We start from the raw sequence: 21,438 nt of genomic DNA, 5'->3' as shown, positions 1-21,438 counted from the left end.
CAGTATTGATTTATTTAATTTTTACCTAAAGTATATAAAAAGCATTCAGTAAGGATGATTTTATGAATGGTTTTAGTCATTTTTAACCTTCATGGCCTGATTTTCTCTTGATTTCTTATTCATTCTTCACCAGCACTAGAGCACACATAGAGTATTGATGAATGTTAGTTTTCATATACAGACAGCTACTTCTTAGATAAATTACTATCAATAAAGTGGTCAGTGAAAAAAGTTCTAAGTTAAATTCATGAAATTTGTAAACTATTAAGATAAAAATTTACTGCACAATTGCCCTCTCCACCTTCTCTTGTCATTCTCTTTTTTATATTATCCCATTGATTGATCTTAAGAAAATATCTGTAAGTATATGCAATTCTTAATAAAGAAGGGAAATTTTAAAACAATTACATAAATATAGTCAGTTTGACAAGATAATTGTAGGAAAGTACTTGGAAGCTATCAGTCTATTATTTATTAATTGGTTATTTATAAGATAATTGATAACTAATATAGGCAAAATTTATCCATTTTTAGAAAAGATCATGAAATGGGTCAGAGCACAGTTACTATGTTCAGGTCATATCTGAAAATTATGTTCTAGGCTCTAACTGAAAAGATAATTTCCATACTTATTAGTTGTACTCCTAATTCAATTATGTGGGGAAAGTACCACTTAGAACCAATGTCTATAAAGCTAATGGGACTCATTTTTCTCTCTGATTGACTCTCTGTATATTCCTCGCCAAGAAAACCCAACAGGTTCCAACTTTTCACAAAGACTTCCCTGAAGAATCAAAGTGAAGAATTTAGTAAAGAAAAAAAGAATACCAGAGAGTGTCTAAAACTTGGTCTCTGAGCTTGTCATCAAACAACCCATTCATTAAATCATACAGGTATCACAAAGTAGGATCTACCATCAATGAGTTATTTTCCAAAATTGCAAATTTCAGCAATTTGATGCTTCTGACCCACAGGATAGTAAACTATCATTATGAGAATATTTTTGGAATTTCAAAAAAAAAACTGGCCTATAAAATACACAGACAAACAAACAGCATTGTTGGAATCAAATTTCTTATTTGGATGTATTTAGTCTCTCAGGAAGATATAATAGAAAGTTAACAAATTGTTAAGAATTTGATCAAATCCAAGTGACAAACTTCAAAATTTGAAGGAACCGCTAAATTTCTAAAAAAATTTGAATCTGTTGCCAATGTCTATAAATCAGGAGACTTATGGTACCTACTGACAAATTAGGAGAATGAGGCACACTGGGCCCAGAATGCCACCAGGCACCAATAAGCTGGTGCTGAGTAGTGTCTATCCCTCTTAGACCTTGGATGCTCTTCAAATTACCACTGTTCTAAGCATCCCTATTTTCTTCTATCCAGAGTACTTCACTCCTTTTTACTTGTCTGACACCTAAGGACCTTTGGGTTTACATTCTGTGACACAGAAAAGATTTAGAAAGAAACAACCAACAAAACATCCAGAAAAGGAAGAACTATAATGATGCTGATTTTTCTCTCTGATTTTCTCAAGAGAATTGAGTTCAACCAACAGTGAATTTCCATGTCCATTCTCCATGATATCTTTATATAAATATATGTCATTTGTCCCAGAAGGAAAGCAACATCGAATTGTATAGCCCTCATCACATTAAGTATTTTCAGCAGACATACTCCTCTAACTATGAGTATAACTTTAATATTTCTGTTAAGATTAATAAAAGAGTCTGTTTCATCAAGGTTATCTTCTCATATGTGTCTCCTTCCCTCTCTTAACCATTACCATTTGGAATTGCATCCCCTGCCATGTCTTTAGTTATGAATTTCACCCCATACATATACGGTAACTGCCTGCTTTTCTACCTGAGAAAGAATTTCAAGTTCAACGTATCTAAAGTAAAATCCATCATAGCCTAGTGGACTTTTAAAAACTTGATTCAGGTGTTAATTCCTCCAGGAAGTCCTCTTCCTAGCTCCATCTACACTATACCCCATCTATACCCTCTATACTATACAGGCTACTATATGTGATCTTAATCTATATCCCCACAAATCAATTGTATGCCTATATGTTTTGTACTTGATAAACTGCATTTCATTAACAGTTTATGTGCAGGTTTTTCCTACCAAACTCTTGAGGCTTGGAGTTGTATCTTGTGTATCTTCAAATTAACAGCCAGAGACAGGCTTATAGTACAGCTTCAGCAAATGTTTACTGAATAAATGAACAAATAAATATATAGAGAGAACTCTTTTCTCTCATCTGCAAAACTAAGCTCTACATCTTCTTCTCAAAATAAATTTCTTTCTATTGTGTTTCAAACAATGCCACACCCATTTGCCTCATAATTATTCCTTAGAACTACAGAGGAATCTCTGAATACTTTCCCACCTCCCCATTCTGAACACTCAGTTCATCTCTAAGGTCCACCTCACTGTCACCTCTTTCAATTCAGACCATCCTTTTCACTTAAGCTACTCTCAACTGCCCTCCTCTATCTACTCTTGGTCTTCACTCTAACCCATCTAGCACTCATTCCCAGATTTATCTTTTTAAAGTCATAGCCTTTGGCATTATTACTCTCTTCCCTTAAAAACTGAATGAATCCGTAATGTCTACCAAGTTAAGCCTTGCTTTTCAGACCTAAACCTTAGTCTTCACATATATTATCGTAAGTCCTCATGAATCTCCCACAAATACAATATGTGCCAATCTGGACCTCTTTTAACTATTCTCATACCTCCATGCCTTGACTTATGCTTTGAAAAGTGAAAGTGAAAATTGCTCAGTCGTGCCAACTCTTTGGGACCCCATGGACTGTAGGTTGCCAGGCTCCTCTGTCCATGGAATTCTCCAGGCCATAATACAGGAGTGGGTAGCCATTCCCTTCTCCAGGACATCATCCCAACCCAGGGATCAAACCCAGAGTCTTCCTCATTGCAGGCGGAATCTTTATCATCTGAGCCATCAGGTAAGACCAAGAATACTGAAGTAGGTAGTTCTCCAGCAGATCTTCCCAACTCAGGAATAAAGACGGGGTTTCCTGCATTGCAGGCAGTTTCTTTACCAGCTGAGTTACCAGGGAAGCCCGATTTATGCTTGGGCCTCCACTTAAAATTTCCTTTCCAATCACGAGCAGTAAAAGTACTATTTATCTATTAGTACTACGTATCTACTTGTGACAAACTTCACTTTCTTCATTAAAATACACTATATCTGCCCAATCTAATGTAATCGGTTCTTTATATTAAATGGTTGTTGATTCTTTCAAGTAATATGAGGAGAGACAATTAAAATTATGAAATGGTGCAATCTTACTGAAATATCACTCCAAAACTTAGCCACATCATGCTGATTTGCTTGTAGGAATTCTGTAAACCATCTGATGGAACGTTTGCTGCCTTTGTTTTCAGTTTCATCCCTTTCAAAACGTTCATTATGCTTGTTCACAGAGTAGTTTGTCAGATGCATGTATAACTGGGTCTGTAACAAGTAAGAACCAAAGTTGTTATCACCTATGAAACTCTAGAACCACGAGGTTTCACAGAAAAGAAAGTATCCAAGGAGAAAAGACAATTTTAAAGTTTAAAATACACAGATTGATAATTTCATGATTATATAATTTTCAAATAAAATGCAATGGCACATTTTTCTAAAAAAGATTATGAATACAGTCATCTACAAAGTTACTCTGTATGTTATTGAAAATATATCTACCATAGAAGTATGAAAATAATAATGAAATGTAGGCTAATTAAATGAAAATGCAACACTATATATTGCTAAGCAAAAAAAGTGCTCTAACTCTGAAGTTTGCTTTTCTTAGCTGGTTTCTTTTCATGTTTTTCAAAATTTTCATCCTAATTTGTTTTGGGAAAAGAATTTTCTGAGACAGCATTCTAGGTCTTTTCAAACAAAACTTTTAAAGTTCAAGTAAGTAGCAGAAACTGAGAAGCTGTATACCAACCACAACCTCTGCTCGCCCATCATGACTGGGAGATCACTGTAACTTGTTAACATGACAGAGTGCACTTAGAGTCAGCAGACAGAAACACCACACAATGCGATACACATGTCTAAATACTGCAAAGTTGCTTCAGTCGCGTCTGACTCTGTGTGACCCCATAGACGGCAGACCACCAGGCTCCCTCGTCCCTGGGATTCTCCAGGCAAGAACAGTGGAGGGGGCTACCATTTCCTTCTCCAGTGCATGAAAGGGAAAAGAGAAGGGGAAGTTGCTCAGTAGTGTCCGACTCTTTTGTGACCCCATGGACTGCAGCCTACCAAGCTCCTCTGCCCATGGGATTTCCCAGGCAAGAGTACTGGAGTGGGGTGCCATTGCCTTCTCCAACATGTCTAAATGACTAAGAGTAAATTTACAGTGCTCCATATTGGCACTCTTAGGTCTTATTCTCTTTATAGTCTTAAGTTTGTTGACACTGTTATCCTCAAATAAACTTGAAAAAGAACTCAAAATTTAAAACTTCTCATAATTTAATGGCTCATGTCAATCTGTCATAAACACTCACTCATGATCCTTCTCCCAGAGACCATTTTAGATAACTATGTTGCATTGCAATTAATATATACTTCAAGCATATGATTATTATTTTGATTTGTTAATAACCAATGATATTTAGACCATATTTTATTTTTACTACAGTTACTTAAGTCTATAGAACTGAAATCTTTGAAGCAAATATATAGAACTGATCATATGATCTACAAGTTATTTACTAATTCATATGCCCACAAGTAATTAAGAATCTTTTTTTCATTCATTGAACAAAATTTTAGGAACATTCACTACTGGGAGGAATGTGCGCTGGGCACTGTGGACACAAAGATGAATAAGACAGACACAGTCCTTCCTTTCATTACAATTAGAAAAAGCTTTAAGTGATATTTAAAAGAAAGTGCATAAATCTCAAGCTTGTCTAATTTTAAGTGCATGATTTAAAGAAAAAGGAAATTAATCAACCTGTAACATTTCCTAGTTTCCAAACTAGAAATAATTTTTTGTTTGGAAAATAATTTTTAAGGAGCTCTCCATTTGGCAGAATACTAACAGCAATAATAAAAATTCTAGCTATCCTAGTGAAAGAGAAATGAAACTGCATTTTTCTTAAAACACTGTCTTTGTAAGTAGGATTGGAAATTCCACAATTTCACATCTACTTTGACAAAAAATCCACAGCTAAACAGTTAATTGTCAGTTGGACATTTGTCACAAGGAGAAATGATGGCAGCTATGAATCAATAGCAACCTACATTCTCTACCCTATTTTTCAATGTATAGGCTCAAAATAACTAATTGGAATTACAAAGTTTTACAAGGATTGGTGGACTGATACATTGGTAGCAAAAAAAATGGATGTTCATTATATTTCAATTTTGAAATTCTCTTATATGATCTGCTTATATGTAATTTATCAATATTTAATTCTTACTTAAGACAAAAGGCATAAAATACATGCTATTTTAAAAATTAGAAATACGAAGAGGGAAAAAAATATGCAGTAGTCTGCTGTCCCAAAACAACCAAATGGGAGCATTTTGGTTTCCATTTTCCTCCTTTTTTTCTTAAACTTCTCTTTTACATAAAGTGACCTCATTTTAGATAAAGTTTTGTATTTCACTCTAAATTTTTCATACCTTCATGTAGGAATTCAATCATAAAATTTTAGAGATGTATGAGGAACACGGAGGTTTATACAAGAGAATATACTTTTTCATACATATGAGAACCGAAGCCAGGAGACCATGTGACTCAACTGTACTGGCAAAGCAAAACCTAGAGGCCACATATCCTGACTCTCAATCTTCAATACAACTTCCTAACCCAGCGTACTTAAGCAAATTCTATACATACAACTTAAGAAACTGGAATAAATCACTTTGTCATCCAAATGAGCTTCTAAGTCTTACCTTTTCCTATCTGTTCCCTTCCTCTTTCCTCTCAAAACATGACTATCTGCCTTCTATTTATATAATCCACTCTTATCCACATCAACTATTTTATTATAATCTATGACCTGACAAGCCCCAAATTATGCCTGTACCTCAGCTCTCTCATCTGAACATCAGACCTAAATTGTATATCCAAATGCCAATAGTATAGATCCATTTCGAAGTTACTCGGGCATCTCAAACCAGACACATCAGCTTTTTGCAAAGCCTTTAAAAGCTGCTGTACCCCCTATCACAGTGAATGTCACCCATCCACCCAACTGTCTGTGCCAAAACTCTTAAGTATCCTTAATTTCTCTCTTCATTCCCTCATTCAACAAATCAACCTATCAATGCTATCTATGTTGCCACAGACATATCTGAAACCTATGTTCTTATTCTTTACTTCAGATTACATCATCTTTCTTCTCACACATGATTAGACTAGAATGAAGTTTCTTATCCCCCTTACTCTAGTCTGTCCCATCCATTCCTAGCACCATCTCACATTCCCCACACTGTAGACCAGGTGACCTTTTTAGGACAAAAATCTCATTCCTTCTTTCCCTTGTTTAATATCTTTCAATGCTTCCTTTATTATAATGGTAAATTCTATAATCCTAGCCATGGTCTACCAAGATCTGGCCTCTAGGACTCTCCATCCTGATATATGAACATCCATCCTTTCTTAGGATGTGCACGCATGTTAAGTTGCTTCAGTCATGGCTGACTCCATGCAACCCTATGAATCATAGCCCACCAGGCTCCTCTGTCCATGGGATTCTCCAGGCAAGAATACTGGAGTGGGTTGCCATGCCCTCCTCCAGGAGATCTTCCTGACTCAGGGATCAAACCCACATCTCTTAAGTCTTCTGCATTGGCAGCCAGGTTCTTTACCACTAGTACCACCTGGGAAGCCCTTCTTAGTCTGGGCTTCAGCCATGCTGAACAAATCTGCTCTCTGCAGACACAACATGCTCCCTTCTCATCTCTGGGCCACTCTTCTGCCTGGAGTTATAACCCATCCCCCTCCATCTCTGGCCTAGCTAGCCCCTCACTATTCAAACTATTCACTATTTACTTTATGAACTCCCTCTCTAACCTTCATCTCCAATTGAGTTAGATGCCCCTGCTATACACTGCCATAGTACCCTCAGTTTCTTAAACTACACTCATCACTGGGCATTATCATTGCTTATCTTATTTTCTGCCTCCCCACTAGATTGTTGCTTTGTAAGATCAAGTACATGGTCACTGTTTTTCCAAAACCAGCACAATGTCTAGAATGCAGAAGAGTCCAAACGTTACTTGGAGACTGGATATATCTACACCTTATGACCTTTAAAGAGATGATGCTTTCTTTCATCTTCCTTTCCTGTAAAAATTTTGGCAGTTCCCTTATTCTTCCTTGGCCAGATCTAAAACATTTTTAGATAATTGAACATAGTAACCTTTATGATCAGTCATTATTTAATTTTGGAAAATGACCACTCAGTATAGTTAATTATGTGCATAATACTGGAGAAGAGCAATAACTAGACTTTTGACAAAAATGGGAAACAATCCTTAATTAGGTGTAATTTTTACTACAATTAGTAGATCCAAAAAAAGAGGTGGAGGTTAACTGAACTTTTAAGTGTGGAGAATAAACTACAGTTTATCTTTCATAAACTATAAATTACAGTTATGACTTTTATCATAAATTATGATAATAAATTATAGTTAGAACTTCACAAACTATACAGGCATGACTTTCATCTATATGTTATGGCTGCACAAAGGTAATCTTAATGGAAAAATACAAAAATCTCCACTAAATAGAATTAAAAATGTACCCCAAAACTGCCAATGTATTTCTCTACTTCATAATTAGTTAATGTAAATTTAAAACCCTCTCTTTTCTTCCAATAAACATTAATAACTCTACTTTCTGATAAAATTTTCTTTCTCTGTTTCATGTACTTTCTCCCACATTCTAAAACATACCTTCATACAAAACCTGCTCAAATACCACCTTTGCTGTGAGAAATTGAACAAAATCTATTCCTACACTCAATTCCATTACACTTTATCTGCACTTCTCAATGGCATATTATTCTAGTTTATATTTCCATATCAGTCACTTCTATCCAGGACCACGATATACACCTACATACTTCAAAATCCAGCCTTATGCTCACAGCACCCAGAGGGGGTGCCTTTTTCTAATCAGCCTTCCTGGAACAGCAGATACTTTTTTTTTTTCCTAATTTTCACAAAGTTGTCTATAAATTAGAGGCAGTCTTGTTTATGTATATAATTCTTCTACACTATAAAATTCTGACAGGAAGAATTTTGTTCATTTAATGTTTATAAACAATGGGTATTTTAAAGAGTAGATCCTAAACAAATGAATAAAATCATAGTGTCTAATACCACTTACCAAGTTGGACTCATTAGGTGGAATGTACTTCTCTGTTCCCATTCGCACAAGTCCATCATGGTACAGAAATATTTTTAGTGGATCACATGATGTTACCAGGATATAAATTCTTAAATCAAACTTGTAACCTTCCATTAGGAATGGCTTTTCAATATATTCTTGAACAATCAAATGATCCTGAGATGGAAGCTTGTCACCATTTCTTATCAAAGAAATCCTAAATTTGAAGAAAAGATTAAAAGAATAATTTTGGAGTCAAAATGCTTACAAAGTTGCAGACAATACTCAAGAGGAAAGTGATTCCATCACATACACACAAAAAAATAGCATAAAGATACTGTCAGAAGCAATTTTTTTAGAATCCTGGATACAAACCAAAAGCTTCTAATAACCAGGGAACTTGTAATAAAAAATAAAACAAAAACAAAACAGTTGAATCTCTCTAAAAGAACTTCTTAGCATTTTAATTTACTCTGGTACCACTCCATCTCCCAGCTCAGCAGTGGCCTTGAGCAGCAGCCCCTGTTCCTACTATAGCCACTGGTTCTAGAGGGAGCAGAACAGACCTATTCTTGTGGTTTTGTTTGTCCACGTGTTTAAATCAGTTTGGGGGTTCCCTGGAGGATCTCAAAGATTTGCTTTATCTTGTCTAATTGAGAACTCTCCCAGTGCTGAGGCAGCTATTTGGGGGAGGGGGATGGGAGACAAATGCTGATAAACATTTAGAGACAGATGTGCTAGTCCCTGCTGCATAAGGCAACAAATATTTGGGGAAAATAACACTAACTGCAAAGACTGGGATAAAAGACTGGGGAATGAGAGTGTTTGGAGAAGAAGGGCTTTGAAAAGCTCTGAACTATCTCTAAGATTCTAGAAGCCCATATGCATGCCCAGGGTTAAATGCATGCCTAGGAAAAGGCTTGAGAAGGCCCCAAGCTCTTACTTCTAGCTAACCATCCAGCTCTGTACAAGCAGGAAGTGCAGGCTAAGGCAGAGTTGCAAATGCCTAGCTAAGCACTGAAGGCATGCTACAACATGCATACACACATACACACACACACATACACACACCCTATCTGCAAGGATTGGGGGAATTTTTTTGTTCCAAGTGTTTATAGACATCTCTGTTCAAATACTAACAGATTGGACAATTACAGCTGACCCCTGCCCTAACAGAACAGGAACTTCAGAGGCCACACACAATAAAGAATACAGACTTCACAAAATTGTTTCAGAAAGGTCACTAAACAAATAAACAACGTCTAGAACCAACAGTAACAAAGAACCCTGTAGAGGAGAATCTAATTATCAAAGTTGCTACATTACAATATTCATGATGTCCAGTTTTCAACAAAATATCATCAGTCGTGCAAAAAAAACAAAAAGATACGGCCCATACAAAGAAAAATTCTCAATTAATAGAAACTATACCTGAAGAAATCAAGATATTTTGTTTACCAGACAATAAATTATTTAAAATCAACTATTTTAAATTTGCTCAAAGAGCTAAAGGAAATCATGTACAAAGAATGGAAGGAAATCACAGGAATAATATCTAACCAAATGCAGAATATCAGTAGAGACAGAAGTTATATTTTAAAGGTGGTGGGGAAAGTGGGTGGGAACCAAATAGAAATTCTGAGGTTGAAAAGTACAGTAACTGAACAAAAATTCATTGGAAGGGTTAAACATAGGATTTGGGAAGGCAGAAAAGAATCAGCAAACTTGAAAATAAATCAATTGAGATCAGTCTGAGAAATAAGAAAGTAAAAATAAAAAGAAAAATGAACTGACTTGAGAATCCTACAAGACAATATCAACATGCTCATAATGGCAGTCTCAAAAGGGGAAAAAATACTCTGAAGAATTAATGGCTGGAAATCTCCCAATCTGAGGAAAAATATCATCCTACACATCCAAGAGGCATAATAAGCAACAATTGGGAATCTATTTTATTGTTTTTTTTCATATTAGAATTCAACCATGAGCAAATTGTCACATTTATTCTTTCTCCCAATTCTTTAAAAATTGTATGTATTCCAGATGAAAAACACCTACCCATGACCCATTGCACCATTAGCTGGCTTTACTATAAAAGTCTTCTGCTTTCTTTTTTTCTTTAATTCTTTCATATAGTTTTGAAATTGTGTATATTCAGCAGGGAAGATCCATGTTCGAGGAACAAAGGCATAATCCAGAGGCCGAGACTTGATCATTCTGTAAATGAGAGATAATATGAAAAGTACTTTCTATTCCACCTTGTCTACACTTCCTTTTTCTGTGCTACTGACATTTACCTCAATGATTTAAATTAGCTCCATTTCTTCATTTATTGATCCATTCATTGACTCATTTTTTTAAATGCCTATTAATCACCTACTACTTGTTAAGCACTATTCTAGATATTAGGGATACAGTAGTGAAAAAAACAGACAAGAATTTCTGCCCTGGGTACTAATTTACATATTAATAGATCAAATGTTTGAGTATATACTATATATTGGGCACTGAGGATTAACATGGTCTTGGTTCTAAGGTATTTACATACAAGCCATTAATTAAACACAATGTGATAGTTGCAAAAACGGTATATAAGGCAAGGTAAAGTGCGGAAGGAATCATTAACTCTGGCTCTGGGATGAGGGTGGCCAGTGTGGTTCACAGCCTTGTATCATGAATACTGCCTCTTAAAAGATGATTTGGAGTTCACTGGGTCATACACAGGGAGGAATTTTAAAATTGCCTTTTACCCCAGTACTTTTTGAGTGTTCCTACTTCTGTGAGAAAACCAGTGAAACCTCGGAGTCAGCAGAGGTTTTGTTTATATGAACCACTATCTACCTACACGTGTGTTTTTATTGCTATAATGTATGTCCTGACATTTTTGTTTTCGCTATAAATCAGGCTGCCTATATGATATATAACTTAGGGATATTGATACAACACTAGATATAAAATGTTTGCTTTTGATTAATCCAAATGCTATTTATTTCGTACACACTGATTCTCAATGACAATTTTTAAATCAGTAGAAATATTTTAAATTATGTCTATTAGAGAAAAATCTGATTGTTTCAAAACGTCTTCTTTATAAATGTATGCAAGTCTTTTATAGACGAGCAAATATTATTCCCAAATAAGATTAGTCAAAATTAAAATGGGATCCTAGTATACACTATGCACAGAAGTAGGGCCACTTTGTAAGACTAGAGTCTGAAATACATAAGCCACTGGACTCCATGACTAGAAGGTCATAGAGTTATACTTCAAGTGCTTTTTCAAGAGAACCCTGTAAAAAGATCGTTTATACTATGAGAAGAAAAATAATCACCAGCTCCATCTATCAAATTCAAAATAAACCAACCAGCTAAACAACCGCACTACAAAATAGGCTCACATTGATTGGTCTGAAACACACAAACACACACAAATCTAATGGAAGCACAATAACAGTCCTAATGTACCCTGTTGCTTCCAACACCCTTACATGTGTTCATATTTTTATAAATAAATTTGTAACAATAATATAAAATTAGATTAAGTTAAATCTTTAATGGAACAATATATTTAAAACTAACCATGAAATGTTTATGAATAATACCATTTCTTCATATATACATTTGAAAAAATCCAAGCATACATATATTCAAGAAAAATGCTTTATTTAATTTAGGTGATCTAGCACACATCATTTAATGTAAAAATATGTAGCTTCAAAAGAGACAAGCAGTCTCACTTAGGAAGTTGGGATGCTGGAATAATTTCTGCTCAGAGCTCTGTCATAGATTTACTAAATGATATTGAACATTTTTTTAACTCTATTTTTAATATTACTTGGTCATCACTTTTTACCTAAGAGATGATCTTTTTTCCCTCAAGGAGACTTGCAAGGATTCTACAGAGTGAAAAACTGCCTAATTGCAACAGCCTACTAATGGGTCTACATTTAACCCTCTTGCCTCTCCTGGGCCATACAGACTTCTGTTGTCTACAAAGCAGCCAGAAGGATCTTGGAAAAATGCAAATTTGGTCATATTATCAACTTCATCTCCTCCTCCTCTTCTGTGGTATTTAGGATAAAGATCATCATCCTGAAAAATCACTCTTGAACCAATCTCCCCCACTGCTCCCCATCAACCTCTCTGTGTTCCAGCTACATTGGCCTTATTTCAGAATCTTGACTATCCATGTTTTCTCCCAGACCTAGGCCCATACGAGTCTTCTTGCCCAGAAGGCTATTACATACCATCTGCACCAATAAACTCCTACTCATCATTCATATTTCAGCTTCCATATCACTTCCTCAGGGAAACTCTCCAAAGCTTCCCTAAGTTAGCAGTCCTTCACTATGCACTAATTTAGGACTACATATCCTTACTTTATAGCACTTATCACAATTGCAATACAAGGCTGTAAAAGCCATGACTCTGCTTTTGATCACCTCATGTGCTCAGAGCCCAGCACAATGCCTGGCATTCAATAGACACTTAAGAAATATGTGTTAAATGGAAATAAATGACTTAAAAGAAACATGTGTCCAAATTAGAGGTTAATTTCCATTCCACTAAAGTCCATCCTTCTTGTAATTCCTACATTACCAAATCACACCCTCCACATAACATCCTAATCCAGAAACCTAAGAATCTTGGAGACTTCTCTCCCCCTTTCCTTCTCTTCCCCTTTCTCACATCAGAGCAGTTTTCAAGTCCCAGAAATTCTATGTTCTTCATATCTTTCAGATTTATCTTCTCTTCCCCATTCATCCTATCTCTCTTTTGGATCAATGATGTTCATTATCTCTGAACTAGATAATGACAAGCATCTCTGCCAGGGCTTTCACTCTCTGGTCCTACCATCATTGAATCCATTATCCTATGGTTATGGATCTAAAACTATCTAAAACCGATTATTTCTCTGCTTAGGCCCATTAAATACTCCTCATTTCTCTCAGGATAGGCAGAAATGTTTGTTGAGTAAAGAGGTTAAAGAATCAATGATTAAACAAAATACAATAATACAGTGTACACTTATTGCTTAGTCTTTACAGTTATTTCCAGCATCATCTGAGGTTGAGCCTCCCAATACCCTATTTAACTAGAAAAATTGCTTGAGGTTCTCCCAAATATATCATGTGATTTAAATCTCCATATACCTTCTCCCGCTGCTGTCTTTGCCTACAATTTTCTTATCTTCTTCTCAAAGGGTGAACTCCTTTACTCCTTTCAATATCCATCTCATAATTTAATTTCTCCAGAAACCCTTCCCTGCTGTCTCATAAAGAATCTCTCCCACCATCTTCATCACACAGTCTCTACCTCAAATGAGACAGGACCAAACTATTTCTGTATCAGTGCTCCTCTCTTACTAAAATGTGAGTTCTAGGCAGAAACGAGGCTTTAATTAACTTGTTTACTTCAAAGCTAGCAGTCTCAAGGGTATACAACAGACATGCAAAAAATGTTGTTGTGTGAATGGATTATAAGCTTTCACATGGATGAATACTAATATTTCTTGAATTATATGCATCTTCCTAACCTTTATCTGTGAAAGAATCCTCTTTTAATATTTTTTTCTCAATTTGTCAACTTTCTGAAAATAAAAAATCTAACAAACAGAAATATAAACTGCACAAAAATTCTGCAATATATTCATTATAAGACTTTACCTGTTAACAGTTTTTCCCATGAATGCATATTATTACTCTAAATAATGGTCTCCAAAATAAATATCTGTGCATGTAGCCCTGAGTAGGCACATCTACATGTGTTCTATGTGTGTGCACACAGGCACCTACTACAGTGCTTGGCACATATCAGATGCTCAATAACCAGTATTCTGAACACACCCACACGAGGGATAAAATGTGACAAATTAGTTTGTGCAAGGTTTAACTGAAAATAAGTAAGCATATATTGAGTGTTAAGTACAGAAAACTTCTTACATTTAAACAAAAAATTTATTTTGCTGGAGAGATAGCAAGTTGTAATGAAAAGAACCCTGAAATTTTAAGACCAAGATCCTACTCCAGCTCTGCTCTTAACTTTGACTTTACACAATGTATTCACGTCTCTGACCCTCAATTACCTCCTCTGCAAAGTCAAAGAACAGAACCAGTAAAATTTTAAGACTCTTCCAGCTCTGAAATTCTATCTCTTCCATTGAAATTCCATTTCAAATCAATGTCAATTTGTTAAAGATAGCACTATATAATTTTTAATAGGTCTTCTCTATTACAAAAAAATGAAGATTACTTGGTCATATTTCTTGCTAGGAAATCCTTCCTACAGATCTCCCCCATTCCTGGAAAATGGTTGATCCTCTGCAAAATAAAAAGGCAAACATTAATATTCTCATTGACCTAATGAATATATTCATTTATACTATGATACAGTTACAGGCATCCTTTGAGTTTAGTGTTTTTTAATAAGAGACTAAAGACTAAAAAAACTGGTGAAAATGAACTTGCTGTCTACAGTCAATTTTGTACAAGTCACTACAAAAACAGGTCAAGAACTATACAAAATCTCAATTGCCTAAAACTCCATGTATTTGGCTTTTATTTTTTAATATACTTGTATTACATTCTAATAATGAAATAGTGAAGCCAAACTACACATAGCTGACATTAAAAGGGGTAGCTGTATTCAGATCCCTTTATGCAATCTATTTCACATTGTTCATCCGTATGCATGATGCAAAGCACAAGCCGAGGAAGAGCTTTCCTCTGTCAGTTCTTCCTTAAAGATGGAAAGAGGTTAAAGTTAAATCTGAAAGGATGCAGTCTTCAGGCAACAGGCTACTCAGGTAAATCGTGTTGTGTGTATAGTTGCTAAGCCGTGTCTGACTCTTTTCGGGACCCCATGGACTGTAGCCCATCAGGCTCTTCTGTCCATGGGATTTCTCAGGCAAGAATACTGGAGTGGGTTGACATTTCCTTCTCCAGAAGATCTTCACAACCCAGGGATCAAACCTGTGTATCTTGCATTGGCAGGAGGATTCTTTACTGCTGAGCCACCGGGGAAGCCCATTCAAGCAAGAATACTGGAGTGGGTTGCGATTTCCTCTTCCAGGGAACCTTGCCAACATAGGGATTCAACCCACATCTCCTGTGTCTCCTGCACTGCAGGCAGATTCGTTATCCACTGAGCCATGGAGGCCATCAGGGAGAAATAATATGTCAACATATTAAGAACCCTACCTAAAGAAAACTACAATGGAGTTCATAGAATTTTCCTACTGACCAATAATTGGTCATGATTAATTTCCTACCTGGTAATTTTGCAGCTCTGCAATCTTCTCTTGCTGAACAGCAGAATCACACCATATAAGATTGCTTGTTTCATCCTCATCTGGCGTTTTCATAAATCCCATTTCATCTATTACTAAACGAACTGCAAGTAAACAGTTAAGTTAAACCAAAATTAAAATGCTTCTGAAACAGTCATTATGAAAATCTTATATATGTATATTATGTATATATATATCAATTTTAGCTCACAGTATTTTATCTGTAAAATTTCCTTTAGTTATAGGATAACCTTAATTTAGGTACAACGAATTATCTAAAGCTGGATTATACTCAACAGCAACAGAGAACTGCTTTTAGTTGGCACCCAAAATCCTTAGTTTCAATTTTCTGAGATATAACAGGTACACAATACTGTTAAAGAGCTTAGTGATTATTCATAGCTCAGTGAAAACACACACAGCCGACACAACACCTCGACTCAGGAAAATGTACTTTTATGGCTTTTTCATGACCTTGGGCTAAGTACAAAAAGAAAGGATAAAAATAGCCCCTGATCATCAGACCCATCCTATACTTTCCACCTCCCTAATTCAAATTATTTTTAGCAGTAAAAACCAAGTCAGTTACACTGACACAGGATACAAAATAATAAAGCAGAATTACAGTAGAGATCTAGAAAGTCTGGCCTTCCCATCAGCTCCCGACCCTCTAATCCATCAGCACAAGAAATATGTTCAGAGAAAATCTTGCTTTATAGATTCCACAATATTGGATATAACAATTAACATATTGATATCTTTTTTCCAATGAATTTCAAGTTTAGAATAAATATCAGAAAATACTTAGGACAAATTTTGGGTTCCAATAGAATTGGGAGTCTTAATATAATGGTATAACTAGATAGGAGTGTTTCAATGCCTACTTTCCTTTTATTGCCCATAGATAGGAAGATATGGAGAAGGAAATGGCAACCCACTCCAGTGTTCTTGCCTGGAGAATGCCAGGGATGGGGGAGCCTGGTGGGCTGTCGTCTATGGGGTCGCACAGAGTCAGACACAACTGAAGCGACTTAGCAGTAACAACAGCAGGAAGATATAGTAAAAAGGGGTTAATTGTCTAAGTGTACCTGGCTCAAGTATAAAACTAATGACCAGACACCAGTTGGTCTCAAATCCTAGGGACTCTTGATTTCTTTTTGATCGTGGAGACAGAACAGGCTTTTTATGCAATAATGCCTGGAACACAGGCATAATAATAGAAGAGGACAGTGACTGGAGACAAATGAGGTTAGGGAGAGGACTGTTGGGGTGAAGCTACCTTTTTCCATGAGCGCAGCTTGATAACACTTGGGGTTGTTCTGCAGGCCTAGGTGACAACATAGAGTACAAATTTGGGGAAAGGGCTGTTCCTCTCTCTGCCCCAGACCACCAAGCCGCATTGGCGTCCTGAGGCCCAGAAGCTTGTGTGTCATCTAGAGCTCGTGGGGAGGCGGAGGACCATAGTGACACAGCCTGGGGGAGTTCTGTTAACCGGCTCACAAGCAGAAAACAATGTCAAGGTCAGAGCCATAGCTCAGAAGCAGACGTGGTCCCAAGTAGATGCAAGTCATTGTCTTAGTCCTCTCAGAAATCACTAGGAAGACCTTGATGAGAGAAACGACACTGGTGGTAGTTACGGACAGAGCTACTAAAATGTGGATATTAATGTATACATGAGCTGGTGAGGATGGAAACATTCGGGATACATAACAATGATGGAAATAATCCTTTCTTTCTCTAAATTCACAAAATCAAATTTGTAAGGTCATCTTATATAAATCTCTCCTACTATGAAATTCAAAGCTTGAAGAGCTAAAACAGTTGAACTTCAAAAAATATATAATGTTGGGCATTAAATTGTCACTTTTTTCCAGCTAAGCTATCTACTCATATTTTTGTCTGAAATGAAATTTTAGAAATCAATTGGCATACTTTTAAGTATACCATCCTCCCTTGCACAGAAAAGAAATTCCTTTAACACGTCAGTTTCAAATACAAGGTTGTTAGCAGCCAAAGTCTAAATGCATGCTTTTAAATGTTGGCCTTTTAGGAAAGTAAAACAAAGTGAAAGTTGCTCAGTTATGTCTCACTCTTTGCAATCCCATCGACTATACAGTCCATGGAATTCTCCAGGCCAGAATACTGGAGTTGGTAGCCTTTCCCTTTCCATGGGATCTTCTCAACCCAGGGATTGAACTCAGATCTCCCACATTGCAGGCGGATTCTTTACCAGCTGAGTCTTTTAGGAGTTCTCTTTAAAAAGGAAGTGAAATAATTGCCTTAACATATAATTTCTACCAAACCAAATTCCCTTATTGGTAAAAGAGAGATAACCACACCAACCATTTTTCTCACATTTCCCTTTGCATAATTAAGTACTCCCTTCTACAATCTGTCTTGTCCCCATTTAATAAAAATTGCCAAATATACGTTCCTCACAAATTTGGCCTACTTATTTTTTTTTGCCTTGACCCATAGAGCTTTCAGAAGCTGCTCAGGAGTTTTAAAAATAGGAATCCATGTAACAACTCTCTGAATTTTAGATACAGAGGATACTTTAATGTTACTCAATTTAAATTTTGATTCATATTTTATTTAGGCAGTATGATAGAGTAAAAAGAACACTAAATTTGGAAGCAAATTAATTCAGGTTCAAGTTATACCTTTGTCATCTGTACAACCTTGAGGAAGTTGCTCTTATTGAGCTTTCATTTATTCAACTGTGCCTAAGGGGTGTTTTAAAAAGTAATAAAGTTTCATCACATATTAATTACAGGATTACTGTGACAGTGTAGTTCACCATTCCACAATGTGTCTCCATAAGAAATTATGGGAGAAATTTTTCTCAAGACTTAGTAATAGGAAAACTGCATTTCCCTTGAATAACCAGTATGGTTTTATCTTCTGGGCACTGTGTATTCTATAGATGATTATTTGCAATTATTAGCTTTGCTTGCTAGGCAGCTCAGAGTCAAATCCATACACATCTCTAACTATAGAGGATTTCATGGAATGCAGATTACATTCTGATCAACCACAAGCTTCTTCCAATTTTATTATTTTTATTTTTCCTTATTTATTTTCTCATGGCTATTAGCCACTTCAAATTCACTATTAGAGCAAGTAAAGTCAGAGAAAGTGGCAACAAGGGAGTAACACAGCCTTTTTCACAGGGTTATTTGGAAGATTAAATGAGGTAATTCAGGTGAAAATATTTGGTCCAGGGTTATAAAAGCATTAATAGTAAAACTGCTGCTGCTGCTGCTAAGTCGCTTCAGTCGTGTCCGACTCTGTGCGACCCCATAGACGGCAGCCCACCAGGCTCCCCCATCCCTGGGATTCTCCAGGCAAGAACACTGGAGTGGGTTGCCATTTCCTTCTCCAGTGCATGAAAGTGAAAAGTGAAAGTGAAGTAGCTCAGTCGTGTCTGACTCTTTGCGACCCCATGGACTGCAGCCTACCAGGCTCCTCCGTCCATGGGATTTTCCAGGCAAGAGTATTGGAGTGGGGTGCCATTGCCTTCTCCTAATAGTAAAAGTAGTATTGGTTAAAGTATTCTACATGGGGAAACAGGCAACATCAGGGAGAAAACACAACTGTCCTGACTATGGCTTAATCATCTTTCATTACATAATCCAACCTGTCAAAGGAGCAGTAGTTAAATTACAAGAAGTAATCTGTTGCACATCACTGGGTTAAATAAGGGAAAGCAAGGTAGCATTATCTCCTGGACACATGGCCAATTGTCTCTTTTCCTCCCCTATACTTGGCTCTGTTTTCTCCCAGAAGTCTCTGGTCCAAGTCTCCAAGTCTGACCAAGCAGGGATTTTGCTAAACACAACTGAGCAGGCTCAGCACAGAGGTCTGGAATCAGTATGAAAAAGGCTAATGCAACTTCAGTCCTTGGGAGTGACAGGGAGCTACACCTAAAAACACTCTCCTCTAGATCAAGTTCCTTATAAATCCCACCACAATCTTAAAAGCAAACAAGATGATAAGTTAACACCACCCCATCTATCACTCTTCTTTTTCAAGCTAGAAAACACCCTGCAAATAACTCACATTTCACTCTCCCACATTAACTTGATTTGAAGTTTTTCCTGTGAGAAATAGAGTATTAGGGGACCCCAATTCCTATGAAATATTCCACTGATTGCTGATGAACTTTGGTGAAATACTGCAAGTGGAAATGTGACTCTCAAAGATTAACACGGGTAAGAATAATCAATATCCTTGAGATTCATATGGTTTTCCTCAACTCTTTAAATGTGAAATTATTTGTTTTAAAAAGGAAGATTATTTGAGTACTTGTAGTAATGATGAGTTTCTCAGTGCAATGCTGGGCAAGAATATCTTAATTTAAAGCAATTAATTCTTACCTATTCTCTGCAGTGCAAATACTGCTTACATGTAAAAAATAAACTATATAAATAAAAATAAATAGTATCGTCCAAATTATTTTTAAAGCATAGAGAGAAATATGTTCTTACACTATTTTTAAGTCAGTTTCTCATTGTTTAACATGAATCTCAAATTCTGCAGTTTTCAGTGTACATATAATATTTTTAATCTGTTTTTGAAATTATTTACAAAATAATGAATGTTAAAGTTAAAAATAATTTTAGTCCCAAGTGAAGAATTCATTAGACTCATATAATTGTCCAAACTAATCATGTCTGTATTTCAAGATTAAAGCAAGAACCACTGTGTTTTACTCTTCATATTACTTTATACTTGACTTGAAAACTAAGCATTAAAATCATATATATTTAATTCAATCTCATCAACAGGTAGAGCTTTTAAGCTTCATTGATGTTGTATTTGGTTATTGACATGTTAAATATCTCACAAAAAAGAAAATTCTATAGAAGGCATACAAAAATCCATTCATAGAAGAAAAATCTCTAAATCTTTACATTGTTTTTAACATCCAATAGCTTTCCCAACAATTATGACAATCTCACTATTCTGAAGAGACCTACCAATTTCAAACTTTGTCCCAGCAACATTTGCTGTAATGGTTCCCTTCTTTTTCTTCTTTCTGACTTTCCTTTTCATTGTGCTTTGATAAGGCAATTCTGTATTCAGATCCAGGGGAGTGGGTCCCTGAATAACTTTAAAAGAAATGTAAACCAACCAAATATAATTGAAATAATAAGAACTCCACACCAAAGAACACAAATGCCCTTGCCCTCTCCCCCCCGCCCACCACAACAAGGTGAAAGTATAAATTCTTATTCTTTAAGGGTCCCCAGTTGATTTTTAATTCTTGGAAAGATTGCCAGTGATTATCTATAAAATGTAGATCTATATAGTAGGTCCACAAGATTAAATCAAGCTGTTTACCTCTTTCCTGAGGCAGAGATGGCATTCTTGTCTGTGCCAATCAACGAGCAGAGTGTGTTGCTGTACAAGCTCTTAGGAAACCTGGAAGACCCACATTAGTCTAAGTAGGATACGGCTCCAAATCACTGCAAGTTCCTATCATATTATCTTGGTGGGATCCTCAGATTTCAGGATACTGAAATTATGAGATAAGAAGGTACCTGCAGGAATTTTAAAACACAGGTATGTACAAATCAACTCTTATGATATTTTTTCTTCAATATATGTCAATACTCTTCTTTTTAAAAGTCAAGTAAAGATGAAAGTTAATGTAATCAATAAACAAATACAGTTAATTTATTAAACCTTATGCAAAATGCCAAGCAACAGTCCTCTGTTTTCAGAACAGTCTAAAAGAAACATACTTACATGCAGTAACCAACATG

The 21,438-nt window shown here is 36.0% G+C and overlaps 1 protein-coding gene across 1 annotated transcript in view; it reads right to left on the bottom strand.

Annotated features, from left to right (window-relative positions):
* The window catches only part of TTLL7 (tubulin tyrosine ligase like 7), a 106,497-nt gene extending 85,459 nt beyond the window's left edge, over positions 1-21,038 (bottom strand). The window contains exons 1-7 of the mRNA XM_068966093.1: positions 21,014-21,038; positions 20,650-20,781; positions 15,650-15,771; positions 14,632-14,699; positions 10,439-10,597; positions 8,381-8,597; positions 3,328-3,492 (exon numbers count right to left, since the gene is read on the bottom strand). Coding sequence (XP_068822194.1) covers positions 3,328-3,492; positions 8,381-8,597; positions 10,439-10,597; positions 14,632-14,699; positions 15,650-15,771; positions 20,650-20,781; positions 21,014-21,038 — 888 coding nt within the window. The remainder of the gene's footprint in view (positions 1-3,327; positions 3,493-8,380; positions 8,598-10,438; positions 10,598-14,631; positions 14,700-15,649; positions 15,772-20,649; positions 20,782-21,013) is intronic.
* Positions 21,039-21,438: the final 400 nt, after the last annotated feature.

The sequence above is a fragment of the Capricornis sumatraensis genome, chromosome 2 (assembly GCF_032405125.1).
Source record: "Capricornis sumatraensis isolate serow.1 chromosome 2, serow.2, whole genome shotgun sequence".
In the NCBI taxonomy this organism is placed as follows: domain Eukaryota; kingdom Metazoa; phylum Chordata; class Mammalia; order Artiodactyla; family Bovidae; genus Capricornis; species Capricornis sumatraensis.
This window is presented reverse-complemented; position numbering and strand designations above follow the sequence as displayed.